This window comes from Seriola lalandi, unplaced genomic scaffold, assembly GCF_002814215.2.
Source record: "Seriola lalandi dorsalis isolate HSWRI2012SDOR001 ecotype SW California unplaced genomic scaffold, Sedor1 jcf7180002054911, whole genome shotgun sequence".
In the NCBI taxonomy this organism is placed as follows: Eukaryota; Metazoa; Chordata; class Actinopteri; order Carangiformes; family Carangidae; genus Seriola; species Seriola lalandi.
This window is the reverse complement of record NW_019525463.1, coordinates 87,813-107,410: the sequence shown is the minus strand read 5'-3', so window position 1 is coordinate 107,410 and position 19,598 is coordinate 87,813. Positions and strand designations below refer to the sequence as shown.

The window sequence follows — 19,598 nt, the reverse complement described above, 5'->3', positions numbered from 1 at the left end:
AAGGTCTTGTCTAATCACTTGGCCTCCCTTCCACTGAACTCATTTGCGCTGCTTCCTTTAGGGACAAAGTGTGATTATGCGTTGAAAGAAAAATGATGATGGGGTGGTTGCTCTCTAAGTGGCATGGGCAGGATAGGCAGGAATAATTTAAGCAAATGATGTTTCAGATATTTATCTGAATGTACTGCATGGAAATTTGAGGCGCAACCATAAGCTATCATAATGATGGATTCTGGCACAGTATGTTGCTGTTTAAAAAACAAAGATAGGAGGGGACACAGTTGTTTTTCATCTGCTTTGTGGTTGGATATGTGCGGCAGTGTGGCTGTGTGTGTAGCGTGATCAGTCAAATCTGACAAGTTTCTAAAGAATGCTGTTACTGCAAAGGTTACATTTAATATCTTTACATATTTATATCAAACAAATGACATACAGTATTTATCAATAAAAAGAATTGCGTAAGTACGAGGATTTGACTTCAGCCATCACATTTCTCTCTCATACTAACCTTTGAAGCCTGACGCTCCAACTTTTCCCACCCACTTGCCCTGTCCCCTTTACATCATCCACTGTCTGCCCACCTCCATGTCACCCTCATTTTGTTGTTTACTTCGTCACTGCTTACCCACTTACCCTTTCAACTCTATCTCGCCATCTTTCTCTCAACCTGCCTATTACCTTCTTTTTGAAGCCCATTTCCTGATGTGCACTCTCACCTATTTACCCCCCACTGGCCTTCTTCCCCCTGCCTTCTTGTTTTCAACTTTGTGTCTGACTACTTCAGGAAATTAACCTCTACTCGCTCCCTCTTTTCCCACCTTCATCCATCCCCATCATCCTCGCCATAACTCCTTCAATCTCTGTCAGCCCACTTACCCTTTCCCCTCTCCCTCCCTCCATGTGCATTATCCTCCCTGTACCTCTCTACTTCATCACTGCCTACCTTCTTAACCTCTCCCCTATCTATCTTTTCCCATCCCTGGCCATCTCTGTCATCTTTCTACATGCCTCTTTCCCCATTAACTTGCACTCACTGTTTGTGTAGTCTCTCCCCTCCTCCCTTTTTCTGCTATTTCTAATCCCTGCCCCACCCTGCATGATGCCCATTTGTCACAAAACAATAGAGCTACTTTACCTTGGTGGCGACAGTGCGTCCAAACAGTATGGCGTAGCAGAGATTGAGGGCTGAGGAGTAGGAGAACACACGTAGCCTATTCCTGCCATGGGGTGTCATGCCGAAGGGGCTGTTCCACTCGTACAAGGTCAGGAAGAGCGCAGTCAGATGTAGCGTGACGAAGATGCCCACCCACATGGACCAGTGCAGAGGCCACATGAAGGCGCCGATGGGAGCTGCAGTGTCCCGGCTACGAACCTGGTGGGTCATAAAGAAACACCTGTGCAAGAGACTGGCTTGATACAGTTGATTACTATCGGCACAAGTGATATATTTGTGCCACACTGATTAATATCTGCCTGCAGTTTGTAGCATCTTGTCAGTAAACTTATCTTTAACTCTCATAGGCATAATTAGTTTTTTTAAAAATTGCATACATTGTTTTTATTTTGCGCTATCCATCATTTTGCAAGGACAAGAAATCACTTTTTCAAATGATGGAGTTCTCATTTTCAAATGGAACTGTATTGTCAGATCATATTATGCATTGCAGTTTGTCAGCCACAGTGGGAGATGTTAACAAATCAAAGAATAACTGCAGCATGTTTGAGGACTCTGCTAAGACGGTTTCACAAAATGCCTCTTAGACTCATTATACGCTCTTAGACTGGTTCTCATATTGAACTTTCATAATTAATGTGCCCACTGAAAACTCAGCAAACTAATTATTCCCCAACTAATGATCTCCAGTTGCTCACCAGAAGATGGGGCGAGTGGGGCATAAGGGCAAAATTAAGTAGTTGCAGACTGTATCGTCAAGTCGTACTGGAATAGTGTCAGCCACAGAAAGAAAGAGATTGACGAATCAAAGTAACACTGAAGACCGCAATGCTGCCACTGACTCACAACGCAGTATATTTTCAGGACATGCCCTGTGTCTTCTACAGTCATTAAAATGCAAACTCAAAACTCAAACTAATGATGACTTTGGGCGATAGTACCAGAATGCCCAGGCTGGTGGAGTAGAAGGGCGAGGTGAAATCGATGACTCTGCTCCTGGCAGAATTGATGGAAAATGAGGTGACAGCCATGTCAGCGGTTCCGCTCAGCAGGTCCCCGACCAGCCCCGTCCAGCGTCCTGTCCCGCTCGACGCCCCGTACTTCCCGTCTCCCACGATGTAGAGGTCAAAGGTGAAGCCCATGTCTTCTGCAAGTTTTTCCAACAAGTCAACGCAGTACCCATAGCAGCACTTCCTGAGGTCTTCTGGAAGGTCTAAAGAGGAAAAAAGTGATGATGATGGTGGATTTTTATCTATCCAGATATTCATGTGCATGCTTTGGAAGTGTAGGGGGGTTTTACTTCTGGGAATTTGTCCATGGATCATGGAAAATATTGATGTATCCTCACAGCACATCTCAACTTGTGTGTTTTTAATTACCACAGCATCCAGGATAGAAAACTCATGTAGTCACATTAAAGAGAAAAATGTAACAACCCTTGGGAAAATAAGTTGTGTCAGCAAGATGGAGATGCTATAATATACATTTTTACACTTTCGGCCATTTTCATTTTTCTGGCAAACCTTTTTTTGCAACCTCATTCTTTTAGACTATTTGCCATCTGCTGATTCAAGTCAAAGAAAGTTGGGAATCCTTACATTTCACTGTGATACAGTTTGGTGCGTTTATTCTAGGCTAATAGTTGTGATTCAGAGACATAGTACCTGATATTTCTTTGACATCGTAGTCTTGGTCTCTTATTGATTTACAGCCTTTAATCCTCTTCATTCACGAAACGAAGATGTTGCTATGGAGCTAAGCCCTTGAGATTGCCCCTGGTATGTTTTTGAACTGGACTGACCAGCCATGATCCCTTATTGATTTTACTACTAAAATCTACTTTAGTCTTGAGGAGGAGGAGTACAGATGTGGCCAGTTACATAGCGATGAGATCTAGGCCAAAAGGTCTCAGACGCTATATTTGAAAAGCTTAGAGTTTATATAAAAAATTTATATCAGAAGTCTTTCAGGAGTCCTTCAGCATACCAGTACGTCACCACTACACTGTTCTAAGGACAAATGCCAAAGAACTCACCATTGCCCTCCCAATCTGCAGCTGTAGTGTTTGGGTTGTGCAGCTGGTTGAAGAGGCTCTGGATGATGTCGGACCGGTTGGTTCTGGGGTCCAGACAAAGCTGACCAGCTGGACACAATCCGTCCTCATCCACCTCCCGTGTGAAAACAAACGGGTGCTCCACCAGTGTTACCACACGGAGGCGGTGTCCTTCGACGGAAAGACCCGGCCTCCAGCGTCCTCCGATGTTGCTGTCGCCCTGGCCGTCCCCTCCCCTCACCCCAGCCCCAAGACCCTGTCCTTGGCTGCTCCCAAACCCTCCCACCAGCCCCAGGATCCCTCCCTCCAACATCAGTCTGCCTCGGGTCCACTGGCCAACGGTAACCCAGGCTGGCTGGCCCAGAGCACCCCTCTTCAGACTCCACACATGGAACAGCTGGGAGGAGAGGACCCGAGAGAGGCCAGCATCCACCTGGATCAGGCCTGTGGCTCCAGTGAAGGAAGTGTTGGAGAGAAATCTCAAGAGACAGAGATGCAAACAGACAATAAGCGAGAGATGCCAAAACTGAGAAAAAAATGCAATATTCATGTTGGGATGTTGTAGTTTAGAAATGTAGCCTGCAATAATGCACAAAGCTAAACCAGGCAGATGGAGGGGGAAAAAAAAAAACGAGAAAAAGCAACAAAAAAGTAACAAACGCTGGTGCAGACAGGCATAGTCTGGTTGTGCAGCTTTGCAAGTCTAGTGTCAGATGGGTAATTGCATCTCCCAGAAAGTCATAATTAAAAGTTAATGCAGTGCAGAAAGGGTCTCCTCCTATCTGCGAGTCCATACAGACAGTCATTGCTATTCACCTCACTTGCCTGGTGACCCGCATTGGTCTTTACGGCAGAATATATTAAGAAGAGCAATCCCCGTCCGCTCATAAATCTGCCCTGGCCTCTTGAACCATGCGGGGATTGTTAGCTCATGTCTTAGCATTTGATCATGTGGACACCGTCAGGTGATGTCTCAATGCGAAGTCATACAAGTACTGTTTGATCATGTCTTGATTAGTGAGGGGATTGTCCGGAGGTCGTAGTAAATCGTAAGGGTTGTTTAAATGTTAACGTATGCAGGGATCACTGCATTCGGCATGTGTTGAGCCGTGCAGGGACTGGTGATTACGTCTCGGGGTCAAGGATAGAAATGGCAGGTTTTCCTTCCTGTTAATGGAAAAGGTTGGTCAAGCCTTAGCTCTCTCTCATACGAGAGAAATAGCTTTTTCTCTCTCTCACTCTTTGTTTTACTCTCTTTACTTTTTTTTCTCCCACTCTCATCTCCAAGTTATATGTATGAATTGATGAGCAGAGATAACGGCTGCAGTGGAACTTTCTCCATTAAACCCAGGGTATGCAAAGGAAAATTAAAAGACTAAATTGGCCATGGGGGTCATTAACCTTACCTCCGAACATAGCCTGGACTAAAAGCTCGTCTGTGCGACACAGAATAAACACAACACGTGGATGTATGTAAGGATTTGCGCTTTCTCCTTGTGCTTATGCTCACTGCCCTCATTTTTCACATTGTGATTTACCTCAACAGCACAATATCAATTTATAAACCCATTGCTTGCACCATAATTCCCAAGAACCTGATTAAAAAGGACTCTGATTTGAAAGTCGTTCCCATCCCATTCCACGTTAACTTATGTTTCCTCATCAGCAGCTCCCTCTGTCTCCCTGACCATAAAGCGGAAGTGCTAGCCTCGCCTTGAGCTGAAATCACTCATGGTAATAGTGCGGCTGAATCATCATATCCCATAGACAGCAGATTCATCATGCCAACCCACTCCAGACTCATATACTATATTGTAATGGCTGCGGCTGGCCACCACCAGTAGAGTATATGAAAAAATTAACCATAGGCTTCACTTTACATCTGTTATCTGAGCAGAGGAGTGCAAAGCCCCCCTTTTCCCACACTTTGTGACATTTTTGGATTCATGCCCAGAAGAAAGGAACGTGAGATAGGAGTGCGAGATAACACACAGATGAGAGCAAAGGGTGTGAAAAGTACGGCATATTTTCAAGCAGCACCTTTTTAGTTATGGGTTCTTTGTTGTTGTTGTTGTTGTTGTTGTTGTTGTTTTGTTGCATCAAGCCAGAGGCTGCATTAAAAGAATGACTGTTGTTGTCAAAGCGGGTTGATAAGTCAGCCAGGCGGTGCCAGAGAGGGATGGCTTCCTCTCACTAACACCTGGCCCCAGTTTACTCAGTAAATGTCAGCAGAGTGGCCGGTAAATGATGACTCTATAAGAGAGTCCCAGGCATGTGTCTCACTCTCTTATCACTCCATCTCCTTTAGTTTGGAGGAAAGTTTACTCCCTCTGTCTATGTCTGCCTGTCGGGGGGATGATACGAGGCTCGCTTGTTTCAGTGGTTTTAATCTCTTCAGGGGAGATAGAATCAGCGTGGCAGCTGTGTCGAGTGAGATGGCACTGACTGGCAGATCTCACTCTGATAACAACAACCCTCCTATCTATTTCCCTCCCTTCTTTCTTTTTGTTTCCTCCCTCTCATCCTTTTTCTACACAAGCTTCTCCTTCCTTTTCTTTGACTTTATTCCTACTTTCCTTTTTTTAGCTGTTTTCTACTTCCTCTGTCTTTCATCTGTTTTTTGTCTTTGGGAACTTTCTCCTTTTCTGTCGAATGTATTTTTGGGAATAAGTACCCAGGGATCTTTTCTTTTCTTTTTTTTTGGAATCTGGACATTTGGAAGAAATACATCAAAAGTGGCTAGTTTCTCATGCTTTATCCTCATTGTGCCAGTGCTTTGAATCGGAAACGGTAATATTGTGCCTTTTTTTTTTTTTTTTTGCTCTTGTACTCCCGCATACCTTCTTCTTTCTCGCTTATATCTCCAGACATCCTCTCTCCCTCCCTGCCTTCCCCGCTCCGTCCCTTGGGCATTGAGCTGTTAATTGCCTTTTCCATGTGGAAGTCTCTCACTTCCTTCAGCTTTGTTAGGGCTCTCTGGAGTGGTGGCATGTCTGGCTGTTGCAGGGGAGGGATAAGAATCAGGCAGTACACTGGAGGGCAAAGAAGTATAACTGGACTGGTTTGAATATTGCGATAGAATGACCTCTTTTATCAGCCTCTCACAGGCCAGGAACAAAGGTCACTGACACCATATTGTGGAGGGCTCTATTATAAATAGTCTATTCTGATAGTGTAGACTCGGTCCTAATTGGCCTGCCACAGAAAGATTGTAACTTTTCCCTGGTGTCCTGATGAAGTCTGAGTCAGTTTAAAAGCACAACTTGTTGTTTTCTTCATTGTTCACAAAAAGTCTAAGAGTACAGAGCTCTGTAAGGCTGCACGTACGCACAGTGGTGTTTTGCAAGAGAACAACAGGGTTGTTACAAATTATCCAGAGTGGTACGTTAATACCAAATTGTGTGGCAATCCGGCCAAGAGTTATTGAGACATTTCACTTAAAAAGTCGCAAATGTCAACCTCATGGTGGCACCAAAGGAAAAGACTGGGTATTGGCAAATAGTAGGCTTCATCCTCCAGGGACCATTAATGTCTGTACACAATTTAAAGTCAATCCATCCAATAGTTGTTCAAATATTTCAGTCTGAGCCAAAGTGGTGCACCGGCTGACAGACAGACATCGCCATCCATAAAGGTGTATTGCTAGCGTGGCTAAAAATGAGCAATTTCATCACATTAAACCTAATAAACTTGTTTTTCACTCTAATAACGAATGTCCAATAATGTCTCTTTCTAACACAGCTTCCACTCCACTTGTTTTAGCCTGTGGCCCTCCATGCCAAATGGTTCTGGCATCCCAGTGCTCAGCTAAACTGCAGAACGAGGAAACACAGAGAGTCTAGCCTGTGATTGCGTGGGTGTTAATGATCACTCTCAGCTGGCAGACGCCGTGTGTGTTCAATATTTGCTGTGGGCCCACCTCAAACCGCAAATCCCTCTCTCACCAGTGCCACGCGGTCACAGGAGAGGCTGTTTTATCCATTGCAATGTTTGAAAAATATCCATGTCAACTGACAGGAGAGAATTATTTAACTTTGGAGTGAGTTTATGCCACAGTGCAATCCCCCGTATCTGCCACATGTCGCTTAAAGGAGGTTGTAAGGTATGTGAGAGGGTTCTTTTTTTATTTGCTGTGTACAAACGTGAAGATTTAATTTTTTTCTGCTTTGAGTGAAAACATTTGTGGTTCAATATGTAGGCTATTTGAATATGTTTTTTTTTCTTTCTGCGTGTGTATGTGTTATCACAGAGCACACCTTGACACAACCCGTGAAAGCTGTCAGAGGCCTCTTTTTAAAAAGCTGCAGGGAATCAAGCAGCACCAGCAGCTACAGCAAAGAGAGACAGATAAAACCCTTTGGTGTCAGCCTTGGAATCTGTATGCCATGAAGACCTCCTCCACACCCCCCAGTATGACAGCACTATTCAGAAGTTGCCACCCCCATGGTGCAAAGGACGGAAAAGGGCAGCAACTGGAGCGTACAGTGGCACAAGTGGAGCCAGCAACTACTCACAAAAACTCCAGTGTCACTCAGAAAGCTAATAACCTTACAGACATTTAGTGTGACCAGAGGAATTTAATTGCAGTTTGTCAGTGTCATCCACGGATCATTTGATGAATTAAATGTGTACACTTTTCTGACCTTGTTCAAGCATTTTAGGTCCCCAGGAGTCACTTTTTAAAAAAGAAATTGGATGGGCTGGTAGCTGCAGGTGATACAGAGACTGTTTACCACTGCTAATCCTGTGTCGCCTTAAGCAATATATTTCATTTTTGGGGGGACGTTTCTCAATCATCCACTCTGCTGAACTTTTCTTGGGCAAATCTCTTCCAAATCTCTCTGCCACAGGGTACTGCTGTGAAACTGATCCCAATCTTAGAGCCACAAGTGCATCAAAATTGATACTGTTCTAACATCTTGGTTGGTTCACCCAAATCACACAAAACATGTTTAAAAACTACTTTGCCTTTAGAAAAATATTGACGGTGAGGTCTGAGGATCATCCGGGAGCTGGAAAGAAATATTGCTAGCTTCCACTTCCTGTTTTTAACGTCTTTAGTTAGCTAGTTTGCCTTGGAAGATAACTAAGATGAGCTAAGATGAACACTGATTCCTAGTAGATATTGGTTCAAGTGATCACAACATCAAAACTTAGTCTTTCACTGGCAGAGGAAGCTTAAATCAGAAGAATAAATACAATTTAACTTTCTTCTTGATGCTAATTAGCTTTAGCAATAAACTAATGACCAAGGATTTGTATACTGATGTCTTAGGAAATAGAAGTTTTATTTAACTTTTAAACCAAAATAATTTGCATTGTTAGATATTACTAGAGATAAATGAGGACATGGCATTTCTTAAATTTGCTTTAATTTGTGTGTATCGATGTGTGTGTGTGTTTGTGTGTGTGAGTGTGTATACCTGGCCAGATATTGTCCTGAAGAGGGCAGCTCATGGCGGTTTGGTTTGTCGTAACAGTTCACCATGTTCTGGATCAGCGCCAAGTCCGGCCTCACCATGGTCGCCGCAGTGACCGCTCGGCCAATCAACTGCAAAGCATCCCGGATGTAGAAACTGATTGGCTTGCGGCCGACCTCCCCGTAGGCTAGCAGCCCGAGGGGACCTCCTAGAGTGTGTAGCGAATCTGGAGATAAGGGATATCCCATGATCCACTGCAGTGCTGGTAGTGATGGAGCGAGTCGCTGAGCGGCCCGCAGGACAGAGGAGAGACACTCAGGATCAGAGCCCAGGAGGAGAACAGAGGAGAGAGGAGAGGGGGAGCGCAGGAAACGAGTGGAGAGGATCTTCAAAGCCTCTTCTTCCATCTGATCCTCCCTCCTCTCCTCGCTGGCCTCCCCCCTTCTCTCCCCACCCCCTGTGATGCGGGTCAGGTTGATGATATCCCACAAATGCCAGGTAGAACCACTGTGCGTCTGCAGGTGAGCCAGCAACCCGTCGCCCCCTTCCTCCCACCCGGGGCAGATCACAGCTGCTCCTCCCCAGCTCTCTTCCCCCTGGCTTCCTCTGACCCTGTCCCCTTCTCCCCCCTGCAAGACTGCCAGCAGCAGGCTGCCCAGGGTTGATGGAGGCACTCGGGCTGACATCTGCAGGTGGAATCGGTTCTATTAGAGAGGACAGGAAGAGTAAAGTGGAAGAGTTGAAAGAACAAAAAAAAAAAAAGATGGAGGAAAGAAGGAAATAGTGAGACGGTGGGAAGGATAGAGGAGAGAACAAAAAGAGAGCAAAGGAAGGGAGGAGAGAAAAGAGAAAACAAGATCAAAACAAAGATTAATAGATATAGCCAAACCCCAATACCTCAGGCCTGAATATCATAAAATCACATTAAACGCAGCTTTTATGAGCTCCCGAGTACTGCAAAACAATCCCTGTTGCTGCAGTAATTCACCACAACCCTGATCAGAAACAATCAGTCACATTTGTTCATTATCTCTCACTCTGAATGAGAAACGTCGCGCTGATACAAACAAGGAGTCAATGATTCGCATCTAATCTGCGACATCACAGTTGGCTTGGCAAGACAACAGTAGCATCCACAGTTCATCCAGAAGCCTGCATTTCCAAACCCCACTGAAAACACTGGCTTGTTTCATACTGTTCCAAAATGGATAACACTGTTGTCCTTCAATGCAGCTCACAGATGGACCTTCCCCCTCCTTCCTTTGGGGCTTCTATCCATTCTTCATCCTATCAGTGCTCCAGGCAAGGTTGAAGAAGAGGGGGCGCGGGCTGCTTTTATATAGAGAGCCCAAAGTTTAGCTTAACTTGACTTAAGATTTGCTTTGAATGGCCGACCCTCACTGAACTGAGATGATACATATACACTACAAACCGTGCTCATAAACACCCTCTAGCATGAATGTACACGTACACTTTTTTCCTCATCTTCCGAACATATGCAAAAATACACACATACAGTACTTAATTACATCTTTACATACACTGTCAATACATGCAGGTGCATTCAGTATGTATAGAAAAACCTGTGAAATACACTTTCACGCACCATGCCGACGTGTGAGAAGATGAGACATCAAACTGCAACCCGCACTCACACACACTCATTCAAATGGAAATATCCCACCCGGGAGTACAAAGTAAACAGAGCGACCCTCTGCTGAAAGCGCTCGAGTCCCTTAAGAGAGTCAAAAATATATATATATATTTTGCTGAAGTGAAGTCTGGAGAGACGTGGATGAATTAATGCAGCATCTGTATTTATCCTCCTGGGAGAGGAAAGGTGTGTGTGTGGGGGGACAGGTGAAGATAGGCCTCTGCGTTTGAACTCAATGGGGGGTCCGGAAAAGGTGGCGTTAGTGGGTAGGAGAGACGGGGGGGGGGATTGGTGTTGAGTTGGCAGCGCGCAGCACAGAATAACAGAGATAGGAAGTGGAGGAGGTGCCTATACCACAGGTGTGAGCATTATTCAGCATATTATCGTCAAGAATGGGGAAAGAAATGTCATGCATATTTCGTCAAAGGGCTCCGAAGTCAAAAATACAACGATAGAAGATCAAAACTGATCCTTGAGGCAGCTGCAGGAATTAGTATGTAAATCTATATCTGCTCTCATTCTAGGTTTCTCTGGGTATGATCCATTGGAGCCATCTTTCCCTTAAATATTGATGTATGACTAAATGTTAATGTATGGCTGTGTTATGTCAGTGAGTAAAGTATCCTTAAAAAATAAGTCTAAACTGTAGATGAATGTGCATCTTGTGCTGTAAATTACACTGACTAGAGCTTGTTAGAAAACCAGAGAGGGATTCTTGCTAAATCTATCATTGTCAGATTAATTGTAATAATGCTCATCTGCGGTTCATCCCACAGCTGTGTCAGCTGTTTTACACCACCATGATTTTCTCTCACATTTCTCTTCCACTAACAATTGTCTCTAACTTGACATAAAAAAAAAAAGAAGATTATTTTACAATTCCATGTGTTTAGCTGGAGCTCTTATCCAGAGCGACTTGCGAGGAGCACCGCAGCAGAATTACTTCAAGAGTGAGGACGTGAGAATAATAACAAGAGTGAACCGGAGCATTACAGAAGTTGTATTTCTAGTTGCTGCTGTTAGGGGAGAAAGCAAATTAGACTGAACGGAGGAGGCAGATGTGGAAGCCGTGATGTGACTCTGAATTGATAAGGTGATATGAGCCTTTTCGTGGAGACATGAGTTCCGGCCCATAAGATAGGCGAGCGTTCTGCTGTTTTTGAACGGAGGAGGAAGAGAACTTCTTAAAAAATTCTGTGAGCAATCAAACGCGACAAGCACCAAAGTGGACCCAATGAAACTTAAAAAAAAAGAAAGCACATCACTGGAGTTATTGCCTATTACAACAGCAGTCACTTCTTGCCTGTATTGGAATGTTTCAGCACAATTAATTCCAGTGATATATTAGAGCAGTAACTCCCGAGGGAGCATTTTTCTGTTGTGCTTATAGGTATAAATGGGATGCACACTGCTGCCTAAAAAAGTTTTGTTCAAAGCAGTTTACATGAAAAATAACACAAAACGGCAACAAATGAGAAAGATCCCTAATAAGTTTCTGAGTAAACACAAACCACCAGCCCTGTGTACTGAAAATGTAAATACTCGAAAGACTAGAATATGTCAACCCAGGGTGTGGTTTCAACCGAGAGATGGGCTGGCTGTGTTAGATTATCAGCCTCACATCAGGTGTATTAAGTTCATATTCGTTGAGGCATTGAGAGTTGGACTAAGAGAGAACTGCTTGGCCGTATTCACAAAGACAGCACCACTAAAAAAAAAAATGCAGCCTCATTTATTTAAATGGGGCCAATTTGTTGAAGCAACAAGGGTGCCAATGCAGACGGCTCTGGCAAAAAAACCCAAAAACAAACAAAAAATCAATTCATCCATCAAAAAAGCCAGCATTTACTCCAGGTAAATTACTGTGTAGCAGTGAATGGTGCAATTCTACCGTTTCATCATGAAATGTTGTGATGAAACATGAAATAACTGCAGCCGTGAGCCTAAGTGGTAAAAGCTAGTCTAAGAACATTATAAACTCAAACTTGACCTCCTGGATCTTATTTAAAGACCCCCCCTTTGATGAAATCAAGTGTTTAACCTTGTAATGTTCATATGTTTTTTTTTTAAAAATATAACACAAGACACAACTGCAGTGAACCAATGACAATAAAAACAGCTTCAGACAGCCAGGGTTACATACGTCAGAAAACCTAAGCAACCAGTCCTGTCAACTTGTGGGGATGGGCAAAATAAACCCAAAACCTTGTCAGTACAGAAAGCGAGTGTTTGCGTTGGCACAGCCACTAACGCTGTCAGCCAGTTACAAGCTAACAAACAACTTAAATAAATAACTATGCTTACTGTCTGATACGTCTTCTAGTCACTGATTTTGGTGCACAACAAACTCCTCACTCCTCAACAAACTCCTAAGTTTGCGGCTGAGTCTCTCCGGTGTTTCCTCCACTAACCTTCTTGATACACACTTCTCTTTCACCTGTCAACCAACCTTGCTTTCCTATTTTTGTGTTGGGAAACCATGTAAAACAACAATATTAATCACAGCAGATTATTTTTTACACATTTTATAACGTGTCTTGAAAGGAACTTTAATGGTCTCCCCAGTACCTTCTCACCAGCAACGCTTTTTTTATGTCCGTCCCTTAGTAATTACTCTTTCCTCACACACACACGTACACACTTCATGTCCTTTATGAACACTCATAAAGAGCCACTCATTCTCAAAACAGGCTGAAACGATCTTCAATCAAGCAATGAAAACATCCTACATACAGCGTCTTTCAGTACTGCACTGAACCCAGAACAATGAAATCCCTGCCAGTCATCACTCCAGCTTAATCCAGTGTGTTTTAAAAACAAGCTGCCGGCATCAGTGTTTATCCCCAGATTTAACGTATGCGTATGTAATGTATGCATATATGTCTGCATACTTGTGTGCAAACGCTTACGACAGATCTTCAAGTACACTTCATGCTGTCTGCATGAATTTGTGTTTGTTTTCGACATCCTGAGCTTTTGCCTTGGGTCGGGGCCAACTTTGTTGTTGCAGTTATCGGACATTTGAATTTAAAATGTCATTTTTTTATTTATTTATTTTTTTGCAGACCTGAGGGAACTTAAGCCTTTGAGTTTTGATCTCTAGAGGAATGCAGGCAGTATATTTCGTATGATGTCACAGTCTAGACAAGATAAAAGGTGACTGTACTGTCTGGAAGAGGAAAGTTTGCCAGACTATCAGCAGTTTCTTCTGAAACAGAGGCATGTGTTTTTAGCCATGGTGAGTCTAGCTCTGCTGCTCACGTCACTCCAGACCCAGGTTGATCTTTTTCTGAAGTATACATTGCTTTTTCAAGCTTGGTTAGAAATGTAATGGATGTTTTCTCTATACAGCTACAACTTTTTCGACCTGTAAGGACCTCCTCTGTGTGTGTGTGTGTGTGTGTGTGTGTGTGTATATTTGTGTGTATGCGCTTATCTTTTTTCTATTCTCAGGTATAAGCTTCATCTGCAAGCGGGAGGTTAGAAAGACTCAGAACTAAGGATGCAAGATAAGCACAGCTAAAAGGAATGTCAGCATTATTCTCGTATAAAATATAAAATCCATACGCCTTCTCACACATCTGCAAATTACAGCCTCGAACTCAACCTCTGCCTCTACCAAACAAATCCAGAGTGCTGTTTGATACGTGGCCTTAAGATTCTCTGAAAAAAATAGAAACTTGTGCACAAATACATCCACTGAAACACTCAACACACACAACAGACAGGCATGCATGCACCAGGCATCGCCAAACATGCACACACAGTTGCCAGCGCACAGATACAGCGCGAACACATTGGTGTCAGTACTGAAGCATAAACCCGGAGGGATCTTTGGGCAATGTGGAGTAAGCAAACCGACAGGAGTGCGTTGAATCAGAACAGGAGGGAGCAGCTCCCAGTTACTAAGCTCATTCCTTATTTAGGCCTCTGTAAGAAAAGCAGCAACACTGTGCAACTGAGTGCACAAAAAAAGGGGGCACAGAAGAAATGGCAGCACCTGCAGTTTCAGGGCTTATTAGAGGCAAGCTGGAGCAAAAAGCAAAGAGGAGGGGAGCATGTGTGCCTGCGTGTGAGTTGGAGGGTTTGAGTGGCTGAGTGAGGCTAAAGAGACCTAAGATGTGAGCTGAAGCTCTGAAAAAAAATGGGTGTCCTTCCTCCAGCGCTTCAGGCGAGGGATCTCTTTAACTCGCTGCAGCTTGACTTACTGTGAAAGCTCACTGTGGCCCCGGTCGGCCTTAACATTGCAGTCATGAATCATTTGCATGAAGGAAAGTGCTGCCTGAGAGAGCGAGGGGCCTGCTTTGAGTTGTCCTCGCTGTTGCACATCCGGTGGTGCGGACCTCTGTCTGAGCCTGTGAATGACTTCCTCCTCTGTCCAGAAACAAAGCTCATGGTCAGGGCAGCACTCCAAGCAACAACACTTCAGTGAACACATTAATATTTCACCAGCGCTGGCACCAGGTGAGTTGGCTGTATGTAGAGAGGATGGGGGCAGAGACAGGAAAAGAGAGAGAGAGAGGTGTGGGTGTGAATATATGTTTGAGATGAAAGATGGAAGTGAAATTGATAGGTGGTTTAATATCCGTATTTGTGAAAGGTGGCCAAAGGTGATGGTTATGCATCTGGATGTGTGTGTAGCAGAAAGAAGCGAGAGAGAGAGAGATGGGAGCATGCTTGTGTCTTGAGGAAGATTTTCTCAGCAGGGTGCAAGTCTTATATTTCAAACACCTGAGATGAAAACTGAACGTATCGTAGTCTGAATGTCGAACTAAAATGTCACAGCAGATGTGGGCTTAAATGCACATGTGAAATAATCTAAATCCAAGCTATGCAATTCCATTTTAACCTGCAGTGGAGGACTAGTTTCCTGTCAGAGGAAGTCAAAAGGGAACAAACTGGCATCATACGCATGCATTAGCTCATACATAATGAATAAAGAAAATGTTGAATGTGTGTAATTTTTTCTGTCTTTTTCCTCACGGTCCAAATAAACATCCATGATTGAAGAAGGGCAGCCAGAGCTGTTTGCATAGTTAATGAAGCAACACTGAGCAGTGCTATTTAGTTGACCAGACGGAGGCTAACAGAGCATTTTGCCCTTGCTGTTGTGCAATTGTATGCAAATTGCATTGTTTAATTTTCTCCTAATTTCCTTACGTCTCCTGGCACTAAGTGTAATATGGGTGACTTTAATCTTACTCAGCCATGCTGCCGGGTCTGGAGCTAAGCTTGGTGGGGGGAAAGAGGCTGGCACTGTTACACACATATGGACCACAGGCGCACACGCGAATGCACGCTCACACGCACCAAAGTGCAATACACACACACACACAAGCAAGGGCAGCAAATTACATTTACGTGCTTACACGTGCATGAAAGTATGCCATGCACTGGCGCATGCACGCAAAACACAACTGTGAAGCAATCAGCCACTTAACACAGCAAATGACTATGGTTATCTAAGCATAACAGCCTGTTGGCTCAGAGAAACAGTGATAAGCAGTAAGATACACACTATTAGGCGCCACTACAGGACTGGCCACAGATTGAAATGAGGGGCTAAATCTTGTTTCACAGTGAACAGCTGATGGAGATGGTGCCATGTGTCTATGATCGTCACCGCTAAACTGCATATGCAAATACCTTGACTCGCTCTAATTCCGCCCAACATCTCCCATACAGTGATCGAGCAGGAGAAGCATGTGGGAGATCGTGGCCTATTGGGAGGCGCCGTGAAACAGCAGGCGAAAAGTGTAAAGCACACTTCCAATTAGGTTTGATTAGCGGGAAAGTGGCTGCCTGTTGCTCGGGCTACTGGGCTCATGGCAGTGACAATTTGGCGACTGCTTGACGCATGATATGCACGGAGTCCATTAAACATAAGGACCTTGTTAGTTTCCTTAGTGGTGTGGCAGGTGGGTTCTACAGTTACATCATAAAAACACCATTGTAGTCCTGAGCGATTGTGGGGGAAAAGCCATAAAAGTCTTGACGGGCCATGCCTCCACTTTCCCTCCAGGCTCTGAGTTTATAGGGATCATTCTGAATGAAAGAAAAAGGCTGAGAGAAAATGGGATTCGCTCATTTTGTACATTGGCGTCAAACCAACCGTGGTGATGTTGATGTGCTCGTGTAGCTGTGTAAGTCAGAACTTCGGTATGTGTGCGCGTATACAAAACTGTTTGTGTTTACCCGTGAGTGCGAAAGCGAGTATTTGTATGCGATGTGTGTGATTGTGTCTGTGTTTGTGTGTGCATGTGTGTTTGAGTGATTTATAAACCATTTGATGGAATATTGTTCTCAGCGTGGCTTCAAATTAATTCGAATGATCAAGACACAGAGCACATCAGCAGCTTTCCCCCCGGAGCATTGCAAGCTTCTGTAGAAGTGAGAAAACCAGATGAATGCTGCTCGTGCGCTCACACACGTGCACAAACATAATGTAACACACAAACGCAGTAAGACTGATCGCATACTCAAAACCAGTCGGATGCTTTGGGCTTTGTACGTAACCATGAAGAGGTTTTTGCTACATGATTTCTAGTCGCAGTTTAATCAAATGGCGATCCAGGGGGAATAACTAAAATGCAAGTGCATATCAAAGCATGCTAATCCTCCCCTGATAGTCTGTAGTGTTGAGTAAATGAAGAAATCCAGTTCAGCGTGTTCACTTTCATTATCAGTTGACTTCTGATTTAATGAACCTCCACGGGCCCGAGAACGTCCTGATGTCATCAATAAAAATCAGATAGAGGAAACAGCAGGGGGACTGAATGTGCTGTTCTGGACTGGTTAGTCAGGTCTCTAGTCAGCCAATGTTAATGCTGAGTGCACTGCTAACACTGGTGAAGGCTGTCATCTCAGCACGCTGCATCGGCGCCTCTTTTGTCAGGAGCTCCTTTGATCCCCTCAGTTGCAGAGATACAAGCCCACAGCAGAAATATGCTGAATGGATTCATGTATCATCCCCCCCCCCTCCCTTACAAACAGCCCCTGGCCCCCTCACTATTTATGATCATAAAAGCCCCTGTTATTTATTAAAGAGAGCGATTGTTGTCCTTGCTCTATAGACAATGTTGTTTTCTCTGCCGGAGAGAATAATATTTGTCCTTTTTCGTGCGGCCCTGTGTGTGATGCGAGGCGGCGGCGGCAGCCTAGTGAATGCGATGGTGATTGATTCCCGTGTTGAGGAGTGGAGAGAGGTACAGAGGAAGGCTAATCTGAGTTATGATTGCTACTGTAATCGCATTTTCTGCCCTGACTCATCCATCCGCTCTACAGTAGCGCATACATGCCGTATTGTGATTACGGCGCACATCTGTCAATAACGAGCACCGTACGATGGAGCGGTAACGCGCGCCTGCTACTTCTCAAACACCTTCCATCACCGAGATTTCTTAGATCACAACTCTCTCCCTCGCTCTCTCTCTCTCAATCCAGCGACCCAGTTTTATCTTCCTCCCTCACTGATTTGCTAACCTGCTGGAGGTGGCATCAAGCATTTGCAGTAATCATGCCATCATGTTGGGGATGAAATAAGCTGGTGTTGGGTGTTCCGGGGCTGACGCGGGGAATGTCAGGGGAGAGAAATTGCTCCTTGCCGGGTTGTAATTTGACCAGGAGGCAGCTGGACCAATGAGACAGCAACATTATTTAGTTATGGGGAGAATGAGACCAGCTGATAACAGTTCCCCATAGTACAGATGCAGAGTGGCGTGATGGCATTAACAGTCAGCCCACGGGGCAACAAACAAAGCAAAAACTTCAGGGGGGGACAAATTTATTCACAACACCCCAGCGGTGAAAGCACGCCATGCCAGTAATGACGTGTCTAGAGCTTTGGGCATTGGGAGCACGTCTGAGCACATGTGATATTTTCTTAGTTTGAAGGGTGTGTGCGTTTTTTTTTTGTGTGTGTGTGTGTTTGTTTTGGTGAGTGTGCGTGGTGCATAGATGTGTGACTGTGCAAGTTCCTAATGGAAAAGGTCCCTTTGCATCGGGCCGCGTTGAATACGGAAACTCAAGACTTCCCAGGAGTGAAATAATACACCTCGAGAGATGGAAGTCATTTAGGGGCAGTGTGTTTGTACGGGAGTGTGTGTTGAGTCAAGGATGTGTGTGTGTGTGTGTGTGTGTGTGTGGGTGGTGGTGGTGGGGTTCCAGCCAGGATGGATGGGTTCGCGGTGAGTAAATGACCTGCCTTGATTTAGCCTATCAGCTGAGCTCTCCACCCAGACTCCCTGATATTCCCTTTCATCCATCTCTATAAGGGAGAGATGACGGAGAGATGGAGAGGCAGAGAGGGAGCGAAGCTGAAGAGATGAATATGCACAGGAGAGACTTGAACGATTTCAAGTGCAAGAGCGAGCATAAAGGAGCTAATTAGTGAAGAGGGGGATAAAAATTTGGGAACGAGCGACAGAGACAGAAGACATGAACAAAAAGACTATTAGACTCCAATCTGAATCTGGGGTAATATGTATGACAAACGGGAACCCTGTTCACGCCAGAAGTGCCTCTCTAATGTGACTGAGTTCCAGTCGATTGACGTGCCATTTGGGCTGAGTTGATGTGGAGCGCAGATGAGCATGTTGTTTGGTCTCAACCCACTTGTGGTGATCAAAAATATAAATATAAAATACGCCAGACCTGCAGCAGCAATGAGGAGAATATGTAGAACTAAAAGCTTTCATTCCAAAGAGAAAATTACACTTAGTCGGAAAATGATTGAAATGAATCAACATGAGACAAAATTTAGATTAGTATTGAGTCATCTAAATACCTTAGCTCAGAAAATTGTTCTGTTTACCAGATAAATATATAGAGAATTCTGCAGGAAATGAAATCCTGTGGTAAAATGTCCTTGCGGTGGGCTGTGTGTACCCCACCCAGTCTAAGAGGTATTGGTTTGTGATTTCTGATTTGTTCTCGGTGTCAACTTTGTTTTGTTTTTTTTGGTTTGGTAAAAGGCCTGGGAAAATGGTTCAGAGAAAGTAATTTTAAAAGACATGAGCTCTGTATTAGAAAACCGGAGGACAAGGACATGGATACAAATGAAGATAGAAAACAGATGTCAACGGTATGACTGCACTGAAACCCCTGATACAGAGATACCACAGAAGAAGAACCTTAAAGACACATTACACTTTATTACATATTTTAAGTCTTTTTTTTTTGTAGTTTTGCCCACAGTGACACAGCTACAATAGCTATGATGAAATCTGATGGCGTCAAAAAATTAGTGACTGTTTATTACAAACCATTAGTTTAACCCAGAGTAACTGAACCCCATTA

At 44.2% G+C, this 19,598-nt stretch overlaps 1 protein-coding gene across 1 annotated transcript in view; it reads right to left on the bottom strand.

The window, feature by feature from the left end:
* The window catches only part of LOC111673088 (glutamate receptor ionotropic, NMDA 3B-like), a 66,584-nt gene that overhangs the window by 22,878 nt on the left and 24,108 nt on the right, over window positions 1–19,598 (bottom strand). The window contains exons 2-5 of the mRNA XM_023430741.2: window positions 8,651–9,351; window positions 3,210–3,706; window positions 2,116–2,387; window positions 1,136–1,372 (exon numbers count right to left, since the gene is read on the bottom strand). Coding sequence (XP_023286509.1) covers window positions 1,136–1,372; window positions 2,116–2,387; window positions 3,210–3,706; window positions 8,651–9,351 — 1,707 coding nt within the window. The remainder of the gene's footprint in view (window positions 1–1,135; window positions 1,373–2,115; window positions 2,388–3,209; window positions 3,707–8,650; window positions 9,352–19,598) is intronic.